An 18,824-nucleotide genomic window follows, 5' to 3' on the forward strand; every position below is an offset into this window, starting at 1 on the left:
AACATGCATAGTAAAACAATGGAATCTATTTAAGATAAATATAATTTCATTTTAAATACTCATAATAATATATATATATATATATATATATATATATAAAATAAAATATTTAAAATATAAAATATAATTTGACCTATTTAAAAAAGTCAGTTTATATGACCTATTTTGTACAAGGTTTATGAATAGACCAATAGGTCTAAGTATGAAATTTATAATTAATATATAATATTTAAAATTATATACATTAAATATAAATATTAATTATAAATTAATATATATAATAGTAATATATAATATAGTTTTATATTTTAAATAAATTAGTCTATCAAATTTATTAAGTTTTTTTTAAAAGTATGAACTTCTTGGTTGAAAAAGACTTTAAAATTCTCGAATTGTAAATTTTTTAGTAAAGGTTTGTTTATCATGTGCAACTTTGCACCTATTAACAAACATTAAATAATCACTTTTATCATATTTTCAAATAAAAAATTTAGAAAAACATAATTTCTTACTCATTTAATCTCTCTTCTCATTAAAAAGTTACTTCTCCTTAATATACAAGTCTTCCTCTTTTTTTTTTATTTTTTTTTATCGGTTCATCTTTATTTCTGAATTTTTTTTTTCTTTTTTTTCCAACTTTTTGTCTTTAGTCTCTTTCTTCTTTTTCAAGTATCAAAGTGTAGATTTTTTAATTTGGTACTACTTTTATCTATTAAGCTAATTTACTTGACATTTGATTCTTCTTGTTTTATTTTAAAGTCGTCACTTAAATTTTTAGGTGCTAATGTAGACTTTAGTGTTATCATTTATATTTTTTTTCCTAAACAATAATAATATCATGAGTAAAATAGTAGCATATAACAAATATTTCATGAAGGCATGGAAGACAATAATTTAATCAATTTAATTAATTATTATACGTAAAATTTACATGTACTGTTGTATAAATAAAAAGTTATGATATCACATATATTCATTCCAAAAAGAAATTATTTTAAAAAAAATAAAGTAGTTAAAAGAAAAACTTGAAAAAAGCACAAATAAAGTAGTTAAAAAATATTTTAGAAAAAGGGAAAGAGTTTTATAGTGGAAAAAAATTATATTAAGGAGAAGTAACTTTTTAGTTGGAAGAGAGATTAAATATGAGTGAAAAAGTTTGTATTTTCAAGGTTTCTTAATTGAAAAAATGGTAAAAAAGTAAATATTTAATACTTGTTAATCTGTGTAAAGTTGCAATGGCTAGATAATTTTTTTTTAGTAAATAGACGTTAGTCAAACTTTAAACATAAATTAAGATAGGTTAATGTTAAACTAGTAGAACTTTTCATTACTTTCTTATTGGTGTAATTGTGGTTACTTATTTTAGTAAGTAATGATTTGTGGTAATTATAATAATATCTTATTAAATATTTAAGTTTTTGCAAATCTACAGATGATGAGTACATATGTTTTGCAAATCTACAGATGATGAGTAATGTATGACTGTTCTTTTTTAATGTATTTTCTTTATATATGAATGAAAATTGTGCAAAATATGATCATTTAACAAATACAAGATTGTTTTGTTCTCTCGCTTTTATCTTCTCTATTTTATAGATTTTATGTTTTATATTTTCAGTCATTACATGTTCTAATGACTAAGTCTTAAACATCCTCCTCACAAGTCACTTGCCTATTTTCACTTTGGGTATGAGTGTCTAGTTAATCAAAGAACAAAATCTATTCATCTTTCTTTTCTTTAAACTTGTATAAGGCGTTACTAACTCTATTTAGACAACAAAATATCTTCATATTTCTTTTCTTTCGAATTTTCTCTTCTATTGTTGAAGGATTATGGGAAAAAATATTATTTTAGAAAGTTTGATCAATTTAAAAACTTTTTATGTAACATGCACATCTTCAATAACCATTTCAACACGATATAAATAAAAGGGATAATTTACAAAATTAATATTATAAGGATTTGATTGCTTTAATTAGAAGAACAGAGAATAAATTGAAAATTAAATAAACATATTTTATATTTTTTTATAAGAGGAAAAATAATGAAACAATGCTAAAAAATTGTGAATTTTCTTTCACCAATTACCGACCATTTCAGGGTTGAGTTGGCTTTTTGTGATCTGTTATTATCCAGCTATTCAACAAATCAAAACGTTGTTTCATAATCACTTTTAATTTGTTTTCCCTCCATTCTTTCAGAACCTTTTTCGCAATGTCCTTCGTGGAAATCACTTATGTCATATAGCTGTGGCCGCATGGCTCATAAATTACTTTAGATATATATATATATATATATTTTTTATACTTTCATAAATTGCTTTAGATGAGTACTCAATAACAGCAAATCATGATGTCATCTGAAATTGAGAAGAAAAGGTCAGACCAGTTGAAATATCAGCAGTTCAGTGGAAAAATATTGATTGTTAGTTTATTTTTTATTTTTATGTATAATCATGGAAAATTTATACAGTATTAGTCAATAAAAAAAATATTATTTAATAAAAAAATCATTGTTGATATGAGATGTTAAAATTAACACATTTATTACAGATAACAGCTTATAAATAAACGAAGATGTAAAAGTTTTTACATTTTGAAACATACACTATTTACTCTTACGTGATTATGTTATATGATCTCTATTATGTATCAATAGCATCCTTCCATATATTTTTACTCTGTTTTAATCTTTTCTCCCTCTTTTCTATGTTGCTCACTGATAAAAAAATCATCCTTAAAATGAAACAAGATCGAAGCATTATTGGCCTGGTGCACACTTTGGGCAAAATCATGTAGCATGAGGTCATCCTCATCACTAAGCAAGTTATACTTTTAGGAGCATGATTAAAGTTTAAATCTTAAAGAGACAATTGTTAGAATGATCTTGTCATAATATTGCAATTGTCAAATAAACGAATTTAGGATACCCTTGTAAAGAAATAAATAAATAAAAGCTGGATAAAGGAAAAAGGCTTCAGTCCAACTGTAACATGCAATGCATACTGAGCTGTGAGCTTTGCAATAATAGCCAAGATGTTTAACTCTGGAGGGTGTCATAAATCAATACCTCAAAAGTTTACCTCGAATCAACTATTTTGAAATTTTTGTAGTTTGTATAACATAATTAACTGTTGTTTATAATCGTTTTAATATGTTTTCCTTCAGTTTGTCCTCAACTCTTGTAGGAAAGATAATGCATAAGAAAGTTAGAGAAGTTACTTCAATGTAAATTTAAGTGTCCGGTTTATCCCAAGTACTTTAGCTACAGCTTCTAAAATTTGCACCGAGTGGAAATTTGTAAAATGGATGCATTTAAGTAGTGCCTCTAGAACTTGCACATGAAAACTATGATTAGATTTGGTGACAAATTACAATGTAGTTTGAATTTCATAGTGATTTCTATAAGAAAAAGGAAAAAGAATTAAACGAAGAGAAGCCACACGCTGTTGTTTAAAAGAAAAAAGGAATGAAATATGGCAAAACCAAAAAAGAAAAAAAAAATGTCTGGAACAGAAATTGATACATGAGAAGTATTAGTTCCAATTCAAGGCAATTGAGAGTTTCTTATCTCAGGATATTGAGTTTCTCCACCTTCGAGTTGTCTTTCTGTTCTGCTCTTCTGTGGTTGGAATCTGAGGTGAAATATCATGGTTTTCCACATTAGTCATTTTCGTAAGTTTGCTTAGTTTCTTCCACCCACTGGTCCATGCTGATGTGTGCTTCTGCTTCAGTAACTTATCAAACTGTTTCTGCAGATTTTCCATGTCATTTTGAAGCTCCAAGTACTTGGTTTTCACAGTCTCAAGCTCAAACTTGAGTGTGTTGATGTCTTTCTTAGCTGCAGCCCAGCCTTCTTGGAATGACTGTGGTGTCCCCTCTAGAAGTGTTTTCCGGTTTGGAATCATTGGTTGGTACTGAGATTCAACGCCTTCTTTCAGAGAATTGTTGGCTAGTGCATTGCTTATCTTCACCTGTTCAGAGAATAGAACTTGCACCACTACCCTCAGTGGAAGTCTTTCATTTTGAGCAGCATGCATGCAGGCATCAATGGAGAGTTTCTGACAATCCATTACTCGGCAGAGCCGCTTCCTTTCATGCTCCGTTAGAGTTGGATGTGCCTGTTAATTTGGCTCAAGGGTATAAGAAGTACAATAGTAGACATCTATAGGCACATGTGAACCTAAACTACTAAACATTTTAACTTATACAACTAGATGAGTAGAACACATATCAATGAGTTCTCCAGAATTTTTTTCCAAACCAATGTATGTAAAACTAACCTTTCTTGAATAAATATTAAGAATATAGGGTATGCACTGTTAGTGTAAACCACAAACCACAGTATACGATAAATTTGCTGACTTTTATAATAAATAACTAAAAAATCATACCAACAATAATTTTAATTAATTGACAGAATAAAAGTGTTTTACACTATTAGTGCATAGACTGAACGACTAATTTTATGTTTACTGATCTCATTTCTGTAACTCAAATTATTGTCACTTACGGAAATAGTAAGCATATTTAGTATGAGACACGAAGTTCTAATTCAAAATTTACCATGACGTTTCACTCAAATGTAGTGCATCCTATTCCTATGTAATTCAAAATCACACTTAAGAAACATGAAACACTTGTTCCATTCCCCCTTGGAAAACGGGAAAAGGAATTAATTACCTTAAGATAGGAATCAATTGCTCTGTAGAGTCCATCATCAGAGGTCCTAGCTGACTCAGGCAAAGCTTCTGCAAGAACCTGAAACTTTGTGAGGGAAAGGTTTCTATCTCTGGAAACCTCAGTAAGATAACTGTCCACAAGTCTTGCCACTCTTGTCTTGGCATTTATGTTGTTGCTCACATGCTTGTCAGAGATGGATTGCCTGCTTGGGCTTGAACTTTCAGTCTGTTCTTGAACAAGAAAATGCTCTAACAGCCTCTGAACAAGATCCACATCATAAATAGTCTCATTTTTATTATAACAAGGAATTAGAAGATCAGCCAGTGTAGCTTGCTCAAACTGCATTCCCACCCTTTTCTCTAACTCGGTAATCAATGCAGGTGCAACCTTTAACATGTTTGCCATTCTCAGAAGCCTGAGAAGAAAGCTGCATGAGACACTGTCCTTCTGTGGGGGGATTATGCTTATGAGGCTCTCAATGATCATTCTCTGATCTTTAGCCTGAAGAGTTGAAGTGTCATCTCTAGGTCCTGCAACAATCATATGAAGCCCACCTTTCCAGCTACCACCACTACTAGAACTACTGTTACTGCTGTTGCTTCCTTCATCTCCGGGGATTGCTGTGTCATTCATCATACCAGGTAGCCACTTAGTTGCATAATGCATTATTCCAGCACCAATCAACTCAAACCTCATACCCTTTACTTTAATAGCAGTGATGACTCTAACAAAGTGATCAATCCTGAGTATTGAAACATCCTCAAACCACCAATCAGGAGGAACCTGCTGATTCCTACTGGGGCTTGAGTCCTTCATGTCATTCCATTTTGGGCTGGCAGCTTTTGGTGCCCTTCCAGTGTATGACCACCTTATTCCCTTTGGATTGGCACAGGCTTTCCATGCTATGGACTCACTGCATCTTCTCACAATTTGGAGATTCTCTGCCCATGGTGACAGCTTCTCACAACTTTTCAACACCACTATGGAGTCTCTCCATGAAGACAAAACCACATAGCTAAGAAAGGCTTCTGTCTTGAATATAAGATTGCCTTCTTCTAGATCCTCTGTCATTTCAAGATACTCAGCAGCGCATCTCAGGCCAGAGATATTGCCTGCTGTTAAATCAATTGCAATTCCATAGCAAAACTTGGCTGCAAGTTCAAAAGCCTCAGGCCCTCCAGGGAGATCATCCATAACTATCTTATTCAAGTCAGGGTCCCGAGAATCATATATGATTCTGTTCAGCTTTCCACTTCTAGACAGCAAAGGATACTTTCACAGCAAAGAAGGAAAAAAAAAAGGTTCATCAAATTCACCTCAGTACAAGTCAGTAGCATCTCTCATCTCTTGATATTTAACTTGTTAGGATATAAGTTAGAAGTGCTTTTGAAAATTTCTCTACTGAACATTAAAAATTATTTCCATTAGAAAAGTTTTAAAAAACACTTCTATATTTGTATCCGATCAGACTTATATTTTTCATACAAACCAAAAACAAACAAAATTTGAGGCAAGAAATTTATTTATTATTTTACTTTTAATAAGACAGCTAGCTACCTTGTGCAAATGGAAGTTTACATCTCCAATTTGAACAAGAAGATCACTTGGAATATCAGCTGTAACATACCTGCATGAGTTATCAGAAGTTTTAATCTTAATTTTCAGCCATGTCTTATAAAATTTCTAGCCAATAGTGGGTGTGACATGTTGAGAAAGTAGTACTATTTCTGCATTGAACAAACATACCAAGAGTTGCCTCTTTGCTGAAATCCCTCAGTCTTGACACTATGCTTGGTTGAAGTGAGAAGTCCACTCCCATATTCCCTTCCTGCTGCAGACTCACTCTCTGATTCCCACATGCTGAAAAGCGGATAGACTCAAAGAATGTATAGCAATATTATTGGGGAAGGCAAGATAGTTTCTCCTTGGAAAGTGGCTTTTAAGTGAGAGTGAGAAGAGGGAGAAAAGATGAAGAGAAAATTGAATGAGGAGACAAAGAAAGTTGATGAAAAGGGAGGAGGAACCCACATGGGGTGCTTGGACTTATCTCAAACTTGTCGCTTTCTTCAGAGAACATGTCAAGGAAATCTCACAGGCTGTGCCGTAATGGGCACACTTAGGAGTGTTGTTGTGATTGTGAATCATCATCATCTGGGTTTCTGTTTCTGTGTTTGTTTCTTTCAGATATGAATTATGAAACGGTGTGAGATGGATACATACCCTTCATCACTCATGTGTGCAAACACATGCACTTCCATTTTCTTTATGTTTGCCTGACCATACATGTCTCTTCCTTTTCAGCCTATTTTCTTTTTCTTTTCTTATTCTTTTGTGTGTTACTGTACTTACTGCAATCCCAAAAACATTCCTTTTGACGTTGAGAATTGAGAAAGGATCAAAGGCGCGTTTACAATTTCCATGACTTGTGACTTGTGATGCATGGAAGAGGTTAATTACCACACTGCCATTTGATAGATTGTCAGAGAACTAACTACCCGCCATTTATAGCTATTAAATGAGAAAGACTAATCATATTCTTACAGAATCTTTTCACTGTACTTCTTGAAATATTGGAGAGAGATGGGAAAACCACTCAACATTAATGAGAAAGACTAATAGTATTCTTACACAATCTTTTCACTATAGTAGTAGTACTTCTTACAATATTGGAGACATGGCAAATGTAGAGAGAAAAGTGCAAGTGTTTTTGAATTGAATAGGTTTTGAAGAGAAAAAATATATTTTATTTTTCAATTTATCATTTAATCAGTTTAATTCTAAATTATATCAAAAATTCAATTCGATCTAGAAATTTGATTTAGATTAGTTTTTATCTTAATCTTGTTTTATTACTCTTAAATAAATGTATATACAATAAATATTTTTAAAACAATTTAAAATATTAAAGATTGCAAAAACACTCACTTTGTTTCGAAAGTTGTTGTCTCCTTAAAACTAAAAAATTGTAAAAAGTAGTCTTTAAATGAGTAAATAGACAATTACTAAGTGAACAAATGTGTAATTAAAATTATATAATATAATCTTTCTTTAATTAAATGATTAGATATGTGAAACATCACTATAGGAAAAGAACATCTTAATAATATTGACACCTTAAAACCTATTAATCACTACAATATATCCAAAATAATAAAAGATTTTTTTTAAAAATAAGATAACAAGTGTGCATGGGAGACTAGAACAAAACTCATGAAACATTAACAAAAATGACAAAATTATGAATGAATATAATATAATATAATATTCATTTACAAAAAAATAATAATTAATATACAGATACACACATATATATAGAGAGAGAGGAAAGATCCATTTACTCTAAAAGTAAATCTATATAAACTTACTTCATTCAATAATTCATATTCTACATTAAATTTTAATGATTCAATTATTAAATTTAAAGTTTTTAATACATAGATAAAGTCTACAAATCTTTAAAAAATTGAAAAATATTTGATACTTCATTTCATTAATTCAAGTGGACAGATAATCATAAAATTATTTTATACGTTGATTTGAATTGATTAAACAAAGTATCAAATGGTTTTCAAATTTTTTAAAAATTTACAAACTTAATCTATCCATTTAGAACTTTAAATTCAATTATTGAATCATTAAAATTTGAGAACATGAATTATTAAATAGAGTAAGCTTAGATAACATTACTCCTAGAGTAAACAAATCTCTCCTCATATATATATATATACACACATATATATATATATACTAAAATGACAATAAATAATTAAATTAAAAGATTTATTTAATCTTTTAGGGACTAATTATGCAATTTTTTAATTTTAAAAACTAATGTAATAATACTTTTTGAATTAAGGATCGAAGTAAGTGCTTAATCATTAAATATTCCATCTATGAGAACTAATAATAAAGGTGCAAATATGCTATGTCATCTAATAAGATTTGATGGCCTAACTTACATCAAGCTAGACCAAATTTTTTAAGAAGTTAATTAGATCAAGACTTTTATAAAATCATTTTTTTAAAAAGCGCATATTTTAAGTCATTCAAAAAGTATTTTATATTCAACAAGTTAGTTTATTAAAGTAAATATAAATAATAATATTAATATCATTATTATATTATATTTTTTTTATAAAGGTGTTAAAAAATATATTTATTTATTTTTTAAAATATTAAGTAAGTAGACTTACACAAAAGAATCAATAAAATATTATTATAATATTTATAAAGAGAATGAATTTATATCCTCTTTATAAGCATTAGTTATTACAAAATAAACTTTAAAATAAGATATCACGAAAGTCTTATTATACTTTAAAAATAAGTTTATATTTATAAATAAGTTACTTCAGGTTGAATGAAATTGGGGTCGAATTTCTAAAGTAAGGCCCAAATTAAGATTGAGTGCTTAAAAGAAAAAAAAATTAAAAAAGGAAACTCAATTAAAGGCTATTCATGATTTTTTAACCCTTTAAAAAAAGTTATACATTATCAATATATATATATAGTTATTCAATCTATTTTGCATAGTTATTCAATCTTTCTCATTCACATCCCAAATTCTTAGCAAAATGGCGAGGGAAAGGAAAAGAGAGAAAAATGAGGTTTTTCCTTTGAAAGAAGATCGAAAAACGAAAATAGCAGGGGATGCAAGGTCAAATGTCTGACTTGTTATATGTTCTCTTATTCTGCTTTAATCTAATCTTACTTTTTATTTAACCAAATCTTTTTTTTTATGTTAAATTTTTTTTTTACGTACTGATTATACTTTATCTACTTGTTTTTTTATTTATTAAAATTATAATGAGTTCACTAAAATTTGATCTTTAAGAGCTTGTAGTAAGACCTTATATGCTTGTTGCACTACAATTCTACTATTTTCGTAATATCAATAAAACTCTCCACGTCCAGTATTCATTGATTAACATTTTTTTTTTTATGTTTTGGAGATTGTGAATGAATAATCGGCGTAAGGTAAGGGCACAATACAATTGATTTTTTTTTTAATTACAAATATAAGAGTTTCTTCTTAAAAAAATAAAATTTTCTTATTTATTAAAAATATTTTTAAAAAAATTTAAACAAATTGATCTATTATTGGAGATGGTGTTAATAAACATGTTAGGCTATTGTAAACAGTTTTATTCCGTTACAATACTCAATTAGTTCTTAGATGTTGTACAATTTTACTGAAGATAACAAATAATAATAATAATAACTTTGAATCCTTAAGTACTTATGCCGATCCTTAAAAAAAAAAATTAATTCACCAAAAAATATCCTTAAAAAAACAGTAGTTTGCCAACTAATATACCAAAAAATTAAACCACAATTCACATTGCCACAAGTGCTTTTAATAAGATTCATATTTAAAGGAAATTCATGACAACTTTCTAATTCTAGTAAGAATAATGTTTCACAATTTTAATTATTAGTTTTTTTAGGACACTTTTAATTATTAGTTAAAATTATAAAATCACGCGTAGATATCATTAAAAAAAATATATGTCTAAAATATTTAAAAAAAATTAATTAAAAAATATTCATAAACCCCAAAAGAAAAAAAAAACCTGTTACGTTCTATATGGTGGTACAACTGTTATGAAAAAATTTATTTAAAAATGAGCATTATAATGCATTTTTTTTTCTTTCTATAAACATACTTCACGGAGTATTTCATAACTACTAATCAAATACTAACATATATTTATATATGGAACATGTTTCTACTAGCTAGTCAAACATTATAATGTTTATTTGAAAACATCTAATTATTAAATGTTAATTTAAATAAGGTAATTTAAACATTAAGTAAAAGTATCTGTGGTAAGTTTTATGCAAAATTGAAATAATAATAAGAAGAAATAAACTTGGAGAAAAAAAAAAATTGTTCTCAAAATGATACAAAACCTAACAAAAAAGCAAGGTTAAAATGTTATCCTTTTGGCAAGGAACGATAACATAATAATGAGTAGAGTCTAGAATGTGGTGGGTGGATCTAATGAGGTAATGTTCAATGTGTCTATGCTGTAGTACTTCAATTCGTGTCTCAATTCCACACAACATTGACTTTGTCTCCTTCGCTTTGTATTTCACCAACCCACTTTTCCCTCTCACCCTTTTCCAAACCCAACACACAAAACACAAATGCTTGCTAATGTTTCTGCCTTCATCATGGTTAAAGTGAGTTCAAATTCTTTTCAATTTTTTTAAGCTTTGGCTTCATCTCTTTATATAAATGAAGGTTTGCCCTAATATTTTAAAGGCATGATTTGATTTGAAATATTATTTAAAGTTTATTTTATGGTATAGTTTATTTGATAAGATTGTATAAAATATCTATAAATAGGTTAATATTTTATATTTATACATAAGTTATCATATGTTTTTAAATAAGTTAATATACCATGTAGAAAGAAGAGCTTTCTCACTCCTAGTATTTCTATTCAGCTCAAATAAATAATTTATATGAAAAAAAAAAATTGTTCTATTAAAAAAATAAGAATATTATCTTAAATTTTAATATGATATTATATTATTTATATTTATTTTGAAAGTCAACCACTAAGGTTTTGCTTTTAAAATATGGCTCAAACCCTAATTTTTATGGGATTTTAATATAATTTATATAACAAATACGTCTCACCTAACTCTTAAGTTGAGTTGAATGTTAAATAGGTCATCTATCGTCTATACTTGATTGGTACCTAAACTGGTTTGTTTTTATTAAGAGTGATAAAGTGAGTTCAATCTATTAAATCAACTCGCTTAATTAAGTAATTGACCCACAAACTTGTTTTATCTCATCCCCTAAGTTGTCAATCCAGAGGGTTGAAGGTGCGACAAAGTGATGCAAAAGTTTCACAAGTGCATGAATTTTGCCAAGTAGTAAAATATTAAAAATTGCATTGACTATGTTTTTGCCTTTATGCAACTTAGCAACTTATTAAAAAAAGATATTGTTCAAATTTAAATTTAGAAATTTAGAAAATAATTCAAGAAAGAATTAAAGATATATAATTCAAGAAAAGATTAAAAAAAACTATTTTCTTTTTGCACTAAATAAAATTTATTTGGAAAATATTTTAAGATTGAGGTTTTCGCACCAAGACTTTTGATTGTTCTAATTCAATTAAATTAAGGTTCATAATTGTTAGATCAAATGAAGAATTTGAACCTTTTAAAAGTTATGTTTTAATGATAACAAATACAAACATGTTTGTAAATATAAAAAGATCAAACACTTAGATGATAATATAAATTACATATAAAAATGATGTAGACTAAAGTTTTTGCATGTCCACATATCAAACCCAATGTATCATCTGCCACAAATAAATGTCTTAAATGTCATATTTAATGTATTTGATGTATGTATCATTTGTTTTCATACTATACTTTAATAGATCAAAAGAATAAAACTTTCTTTGGGACTCACAACATATAAAAAAAGATAAAAATTGCTTTCTATTAGAGAAAAAATGAATAAAGATCTCAAAGTATATAAAATTAGCCAAAAATTATTTGTGATTGACACATGTTACAATTCATTATTTTTTATGTAACGTAGTAGGTTATTTCAGAAGGCCCAAAAGCCCAATATGGATGATTTAGTAGCCTAGAACGGGCCGTTCCCAAACTAGAATGGGTCGTTCCAAACTACTAAATTACTTGTAAATCGTAGTTGAGAACGGGCCATTCTGGAGGGAGAACGGGCCGTTCTGGAGGGAGAACGGACCGTTCCAAACACCAAAATGGGGCGTTCTTGAGGGAGTACGGGCCGTTCTGGATGGAGAACAGGCCGTTCTGGATGAGTCCCAAAACGGGCCGTTCTAATTTCAGAACGGGCCGTTCTGCATGTGATTTTTGTACGTGATGAAGGGATGCAGAACAGGCCGTTCCGGATTTGGAACAGACCGTTCTGACCACTCCAAAACTTCTATAAATAGGGGTTGGTGGTTGAGGAGAAAGTGAAGTTTTTAGAGAGAAGGACTCTAGGTCTGTGAGCTCTTTTTTCTCCCAAATTTCTCTGTATGATTCATTTTCTCCTCTAGATCACTAATGTCTTCTGTCTTTTCTTGAAATTCATATTAGGAAGCTTTCTTTGGGAGGATTGAAGTTCTGGGTTGAGTTTCGGAAGGGAATTCTACTTCTTCTCAGTTATTGGCTATTTTGAGCCAATCTTCAGGTGAGGAAAGCTAGAATGTAGGTTGTTTAATTTCAAGAGAGTTAGGGAAGCGTTATGCATGGTGTTCTTTTGTTGAAATAGTTGAGTTGTTGGGTGCTTAAGTTGATTTATGCTGTTTGTATTGTGAAAGTTGACATGATAGATGAATTTTAAATATGTTGTATATTGCTGAAGTTGTTTATAAAGTTGTTAAGGTGCATTAAGTTGGTATTGTAGTGACTATAGTTGTTTAATTAAGTTATTTGCATGTTGTTAAAATTATTAAAGTTGCATAGTTGTATGATTGAATAAGAAGTTGTCAAGCTGGTATATAATGTCTATTGTTGTTAAGATGTATATTGTTGTAAAGTTGTTAAGATGTCTATTGCTGAAAAGTTGTATGTTGTTTAAGTTGTTAAACTGATTAAGTTGTGATGATGAGTTGTTGATCACTAGAACTAGGGGAGATGTTTTCGAAGTTGCTCATCCTATTGTGTGGATTGAGATAGTTGTGGTGCTCTGAGAGCCCAATTTGTTGAAAAACCCTCCTTGGGAAGTTGTCCCTTGGAGTGGACGTTGTGTTGTTCTCCTCTAGGACTTAGTTGATCCCGCGTGTGGGCAAGGTCGAGGCACACGTGTACAAAGCAACCACGGCATAGGGGTCAAGCCGAGCTATACCAATTACAAGCGGCCAGATGTTTATTGTTGTAAAGTTGTTATGGTGTCTATTGTTATAAAGTTGAAAAGTTGGGGACATATGGTGAAGATATATGTCCTATATGTTGAGATAAATAGTACTAAGGTGATAAGTTGAAAGTTGTTTTAAAGTTGAATCCCTTAGTACTGTGTGGGCGACATGGAAATAGTCGATCCATGTCATGGTTGAATGACCAATTTAAGTAAGGTATCTAGTTAGAGATGTAGTCTTTGACTAGGTACTAGAGGGTGCGTGGTACATGGAGGACAGTGTGTGGGCTAACTCCACATGTGAATTGGTGATGCTAGCCAAGGCCGTGGTAGGCTCATACCCAAACCCTTCTGCCCTGACAGTAGTACTGGACCTCCGAGTCTAAGTGGCACACCTGAGCAATCGCCTATTGTTGTCTATAACTGGTTCTCTTCGGAGTTCCTAACGTTGTTCTATACCTGACCTGGTTGAGATAGGTCAAATGCTAGATTTGGTAGGGTTTATGCCACCTAGACTGCTCAACCTCATTTGTTGGAGATCTCCTAGTTGTACATGCGTGACGACACATTAAATATTAAGTTGTATATATTGTTGTTGTTGTTGTATTAAAGTTGCTTCTAATTTGTATGAATGAGTTGGGTTTTTATGTTGAACTGTATGGTCGTTTGTGATGATGATTGATATGCATTAATATCTGTCATGAGATACATTTATTACATGATTGTTAATATGATGAAGGGTGTGGTGTTTGGCTTAATGATTGATAGTTGGATGATTGTGTGGTATAGACTATTGTCTGTACTTGTATGATTGATTTTTGAACTCTAGCTTACCCTTATGTTTCCATGTGGTGAAACTGCGATGATCATACTTGGTATAGGAGCAGGTCAGAGCTAGCTTGGAGTTGAGGTGTCTGCTGCGAGAGGGGAGTTTTGATCCTCGTGTTAGAGTTACCATTTTGGGTAACAGTTTTGTCTGTGCTTGACCGACACTAGGGAATTGTTGAGACCACTCGAAGTGATGAGACTCGAAAACGGTTTGACTAAAGGCATTGCCTCAAGACTACCATACATGGAAGAATTATAACTAGTCCTAGAGGGGGGTACTCGAGATAAGGTCGAATTGAGATTCGAGAGCATTCAAGCTGGAAACAAGACTTCACATGGAAACATTCAAGATAGGGTCGAACATAACGCACTTCGGAAAAGTCGAACAAGGAAATGGCTAAGCCAGAAGCGGTTATCAAAATCAAAGGAGAGAATAAGAACACGTGGGAAAAGTGGTTTAAAGAAGTTATTATTCTGAACCACGTAGCAAATGTAGTGGGTAGCAGTTATGGGTTAAGAGCATACGTGTACGGAATTAACCACTCATTATGTCTCTATAAATAGAAAGATCACGGACCTCTTCAGGGTCGGAAAAGCTCATACTTGAATTAACCTCTGAAGCACTCTCTACCTACACACACAGATGACTTTCGTGCACAAGATCGTTTTTGGGTATGACTGACTCTCGGCCACTTTTCTTTTGCTTTTTAGGAGTAGGATTAGCACCGTTCTCTTAGTTCTTTCTTTTAATCACGTAGTTATATTACTTTGATATTGTAACTCTGGAACATGATGCAAGTTGAACCATGATTTGTATTGCAAGTATCTTAACTATTCATTCTGTTCATCTTAGTATTTATATGTATGAAAATTATTGCTTGTTAATTATGGAAGAATCTTTGGAAACAAGTAATTACTAAAGTTGTTCACTCCTTTTCCTGTTCTTAAATCAAAAATCCTAAATTGAAACCATTTACGTGCTAGTTCGAGTAAAAAGAACCCTTAAACGTGTTTTCACCGTAAACAAATTGGCACGCCCGGTGGGACTCGTTTAATTTAGAACATAATTGGACTAGTTTTAGGTGTGTGGCTTGCATGAGATTAAGGAGTGGAAGAACTATGTCTACGTCTAATAATATGAACGTAAACCATAATAATGTAGATATAGAACAGCCTAACCCCAATCCTGATAATGTCACTAATGGGACCAGGGGGGCAAGATCTCCCCCTGTGTTGCTTGAAAACCATGCTAGGCATAATAATACCACTCAAGAGTTAGTAAATGTTACTAGAGAATACCCTTGGGGTATGCCACCTAATTGGCGGAGTACCCAACCTGCATATGTCGAAATGCCAATGCCTTTTATAGGGCCAAATTCACAAATGAATATATCCCCACAGGGATATAATCCTGGGCCAAATGGATTGGGTTTTGTTATGCAAGATCCGTATCAACATGTAGGAACGAGTCAGGAAGGTTCGTTAATTCGACAGGGCAGTTACGTACCCACTGGAATTAGTAACCAGGCTATGATGGCTCTTAGACAGCAAATGGACCATAGTAATCATGACATGGTCAATTTGTTGTCAACTCAAATGCATAACATTATGACTCCCCTGTATGAATTGATAAACAAAATAGGGGATAAACTAGGTGAGGGAACACCTTCGAGAGCCATGAGTGCGAATTTGAATGACAGAGAAAACCTTGGGGGGCATGGAAATTTTCATAATGTAATTCGACCTAATGGGAATCCCAATGATCATTTAGACCAGATGGTGGAAAGAATATTAAATAGACATGGATTCGATGTAGGTCGAAACGAACGCCCATATTTCGTGTCAGCGTTTCCTGATTATATTACCCAAGCAGAATTACCCCGAGGAGTAAAAGTACCCAAGTTCTCGAAATTTGCAGGAGAATTGACTGAGTCAACAGTCGAACACATAGCTAGGTATGGAGTCGAATGTGGGGATTTAGCAAATAACGAACATTTAAAAATGAAATATTTCCCTAGTTCATTGACTAAACATGCTTTTACATGGTTTACTACCTTACCTCCTAATTCGATACACACATGGGTACAGTTAGAGGGTAGTTTCCATGAATACTTCTTTAGAGAGGAAACAAAAGTTAGTATAGTCGATCTGATGAATATCAAAAGACAAGATAATGAAACTTTGGATGACTATTTGAATAGATTCAGGCAATTAAAATCTCGATGTTACACCAATATACCTGAACATGAACTAGTTAGGATTGCGGCGACAGGGTTAGATTTCTCGATACGCAAGAAGTTAGTAAACGAACAGTTGAGGGATATGGCCCAACTGGCTGAAAAAGTGAGAAGGATCGAACAAATTAATCTAGAAAAAGAAAGGTTGAGAAAATTTGACAAATTCGTTCGAAAGGAGAAGGTAGCGTATTTAGAAAATTCATATCGTGGGGAAGATTCTAATTGGGAAGTCTCGAGTGAGGAGTTTGAGATCAACTTAGCAGAACTACGCCCTGGCCCTACGTATCAGTGTCAAATGTTAAAACCAGGAGATAATGTAGAAGGTAATTCGAGTAAGAAGTATAGTTTTGATGTAACGAAAGCGGAAAAAATATTTGATATTTTATTAAGAGATAAACAAATCGTACTCCCAGAAAATCATAAAATTCCCCCATTCGAGCAAAGAAAAGGAAAGAAATTTTGTAAATATCATAATATGTATGGTCATTGGACTAACAATTGTGTGCGTTTCAAGGATTTTATCGAAAAGGCGATTACTGATGGTCGCCTTGCTTTTGAGGAGAAAGATATGAAAGTGGACACAGACCCATTTGCTGCTCATACTGGATATGTCGATCCAGTCTCGATAGGAGGGATCAATATGGTGGATGTCACCGTCGAAGAGGATGACAATATTGAGCCCATTTCTGATGAGAAGCTCGAGGAACTAATGGAAGATTTTGCTAAGGAGCAGGAGCCCATTTATCCTAAAGAGGGGGATAGCTTAGTTGATTTCTTGTCGAAAAAGAAAGAAGTTGATAGAGAAGTGATGTTATGCCCTCGATGTAGTGCTGTATTTGATAGGGCTGCTGCTAAGGCTTTTGAGGAGTCAGATATGATGATGAATTATAAGGCTGAAAACCTACGACAAAAGCCTAAGCCCAACGTCGGGTTGAATGCTGGGTTAACTATGAGGCAGGTTCACATGCCTCAATATAACGCTCCAGTAGGAAAGATGGAGACGTATAATTCATCGAGGTTTGGTAACACTTTTGTTCCAAATGCTAATGTGCCTATTGGCAAATGGAATGCACCGCCAAGACCTATGGTCGGAGGAATAGGTCGAGGGAAACAAGTGATGGCTTATCCACGGAACCCAGTGCAAGGAAATCTAGGGAAATTCCCAACGGGAAGTTATGGTCGTGGCTTTCGACAACCTTTCAACAATTTGAGTAAAACTCAGTGGAGAAGACAGCAAAGGATGCGGAAAGCTACTTTTGAAGGAGTAAAAGGAAATCGTTTTTTGATCCCTGTTCCCCAGAGAGGAGAGTCATCTCAAAAGTTCGTTGACGATGATGATGACATGATCACTGATTGCTTCGAGAGTGGCTTCGAGGACTCTTTAGAGGACATTTGTGGGGTAGTTTCGATCTTACCAACTGAGTATGCTGGAGCCATGGAAGCTGTGAATGAACAAGAAGATATCCATCGAGAGGACTTTTTCGAGGACCCCAATTATGAGTCGAAAATCGTATGGGTTAGCCAAATATCAAGGGTTATTCCCAAGTTTAATACTGCTGTGTTCGATTCTCCTACTGAGGAGATGAAAGGACACCTCAAGCCTTTATTGCTGACATTGTTGATTGAGGGGCAAGAGGTAAATAAGGTTCTTGTTGATGGAGGGGCAGCTGTGAACATCCTACCCAAGACAATGCTGAAGAGGTTTGGAAAGTCCTTAGCGGATTTAAAACCTCACAACATAATGATTTCAGATTATGCCGGAAAGTCTTCTCAGCCTGAAGGTATGATTCTGCTCGACGTACAAATTGGAAGTGTGAGGAGGACTACAATGTTCATAGTAACGCCATCTAAGGCAAACTTTAACGTCCTGCTAGGTCGAGAATGGATTCATGGAGTAGGAGCTGTTCCATCCACTGTACACCAAAAGATATTTTTTTGGAATGATGATGAAGGGTTAGAGATGCTTGAAGCTGATCAGAAAACCTATGAAGTTGGGATGTATTTCGCGGACCAACAACTGAAAGCGTTTGCGAAAAGTAAACCTTTCAATACTTACAATTCTAGAATGATGGATGAAGAAGAAGGCATTAAGAAGACGTTTTGCTGGGATGTAAGGAGAGGTTTTGTGATTCGAGCCGAGAAGGATTCAGCTCCACTTGAAGAATGAAGGATAAAGATCCTTACTCGAGCTTTTTAGCTCGAATATCGGCTTACGTAGC

General features: G+C 32.4%; 1 protein-coding gene across 2 annotated transcripts; it reads right to left on the reverse strand.

The window, feature by feature from the left end:
* Nucleotides 1-3,323: 3,323 nt before the first annotated feature.
* NPH3 (Phototropic-responsive NPH3 family protein) lies at nucleotides 3,324-7,154 on the reverse strand. Of its 2 annotated transcripts, XM_020366604.3 has the most exons (5): nucleotides 6,712-7,154; nucleotides 6,430-6,543; nucleotides 6,241-6,310; nucleotides 4,684-5,955; nucleotides 3,324-4,121 (listed from the first exon to the last, which is right to left on the reverse strand). In XM_020366604.3, exons 2-5 carry the CDS (start codon nucleotides 6,540-6,542, stop codon nucleotides 3,573-3,575), a joined length of 2,004 nt encoding a protein of 667 aa, XP_020222193.1. In that variant the 5' UTR covers nucleotide 6,543; nucleotides 6,712-7,154; the 3' UTR covers nucleotides 3,324-3,572. The 2 variants fall into 2 exon arrangements, with proteins under 2 accessions (XP_020222193.1, XP_020222192.1); XM_020366603.3 differs by having other exon boundaries at nucleotides 6,430-7,154.
* Nucleotides 7,155-18,824: the final 11,670 nt, after the last annotated feature.

Source organism: Cajanus cajan, chromosome 2 (genome assembly GCF_000230855.2).
Source record: "Cajanus cajan strain Asha chromosome 2, NIPB_CcT2T_4, whole genome shotgun sequence".
Classification (NCBI taxonomy): Eukaryota; Viridiplantae; Streptophyta; class Magnoliopsida; order Fabales; family Fabaceae; genus Cajanus; species Cajanus cajan.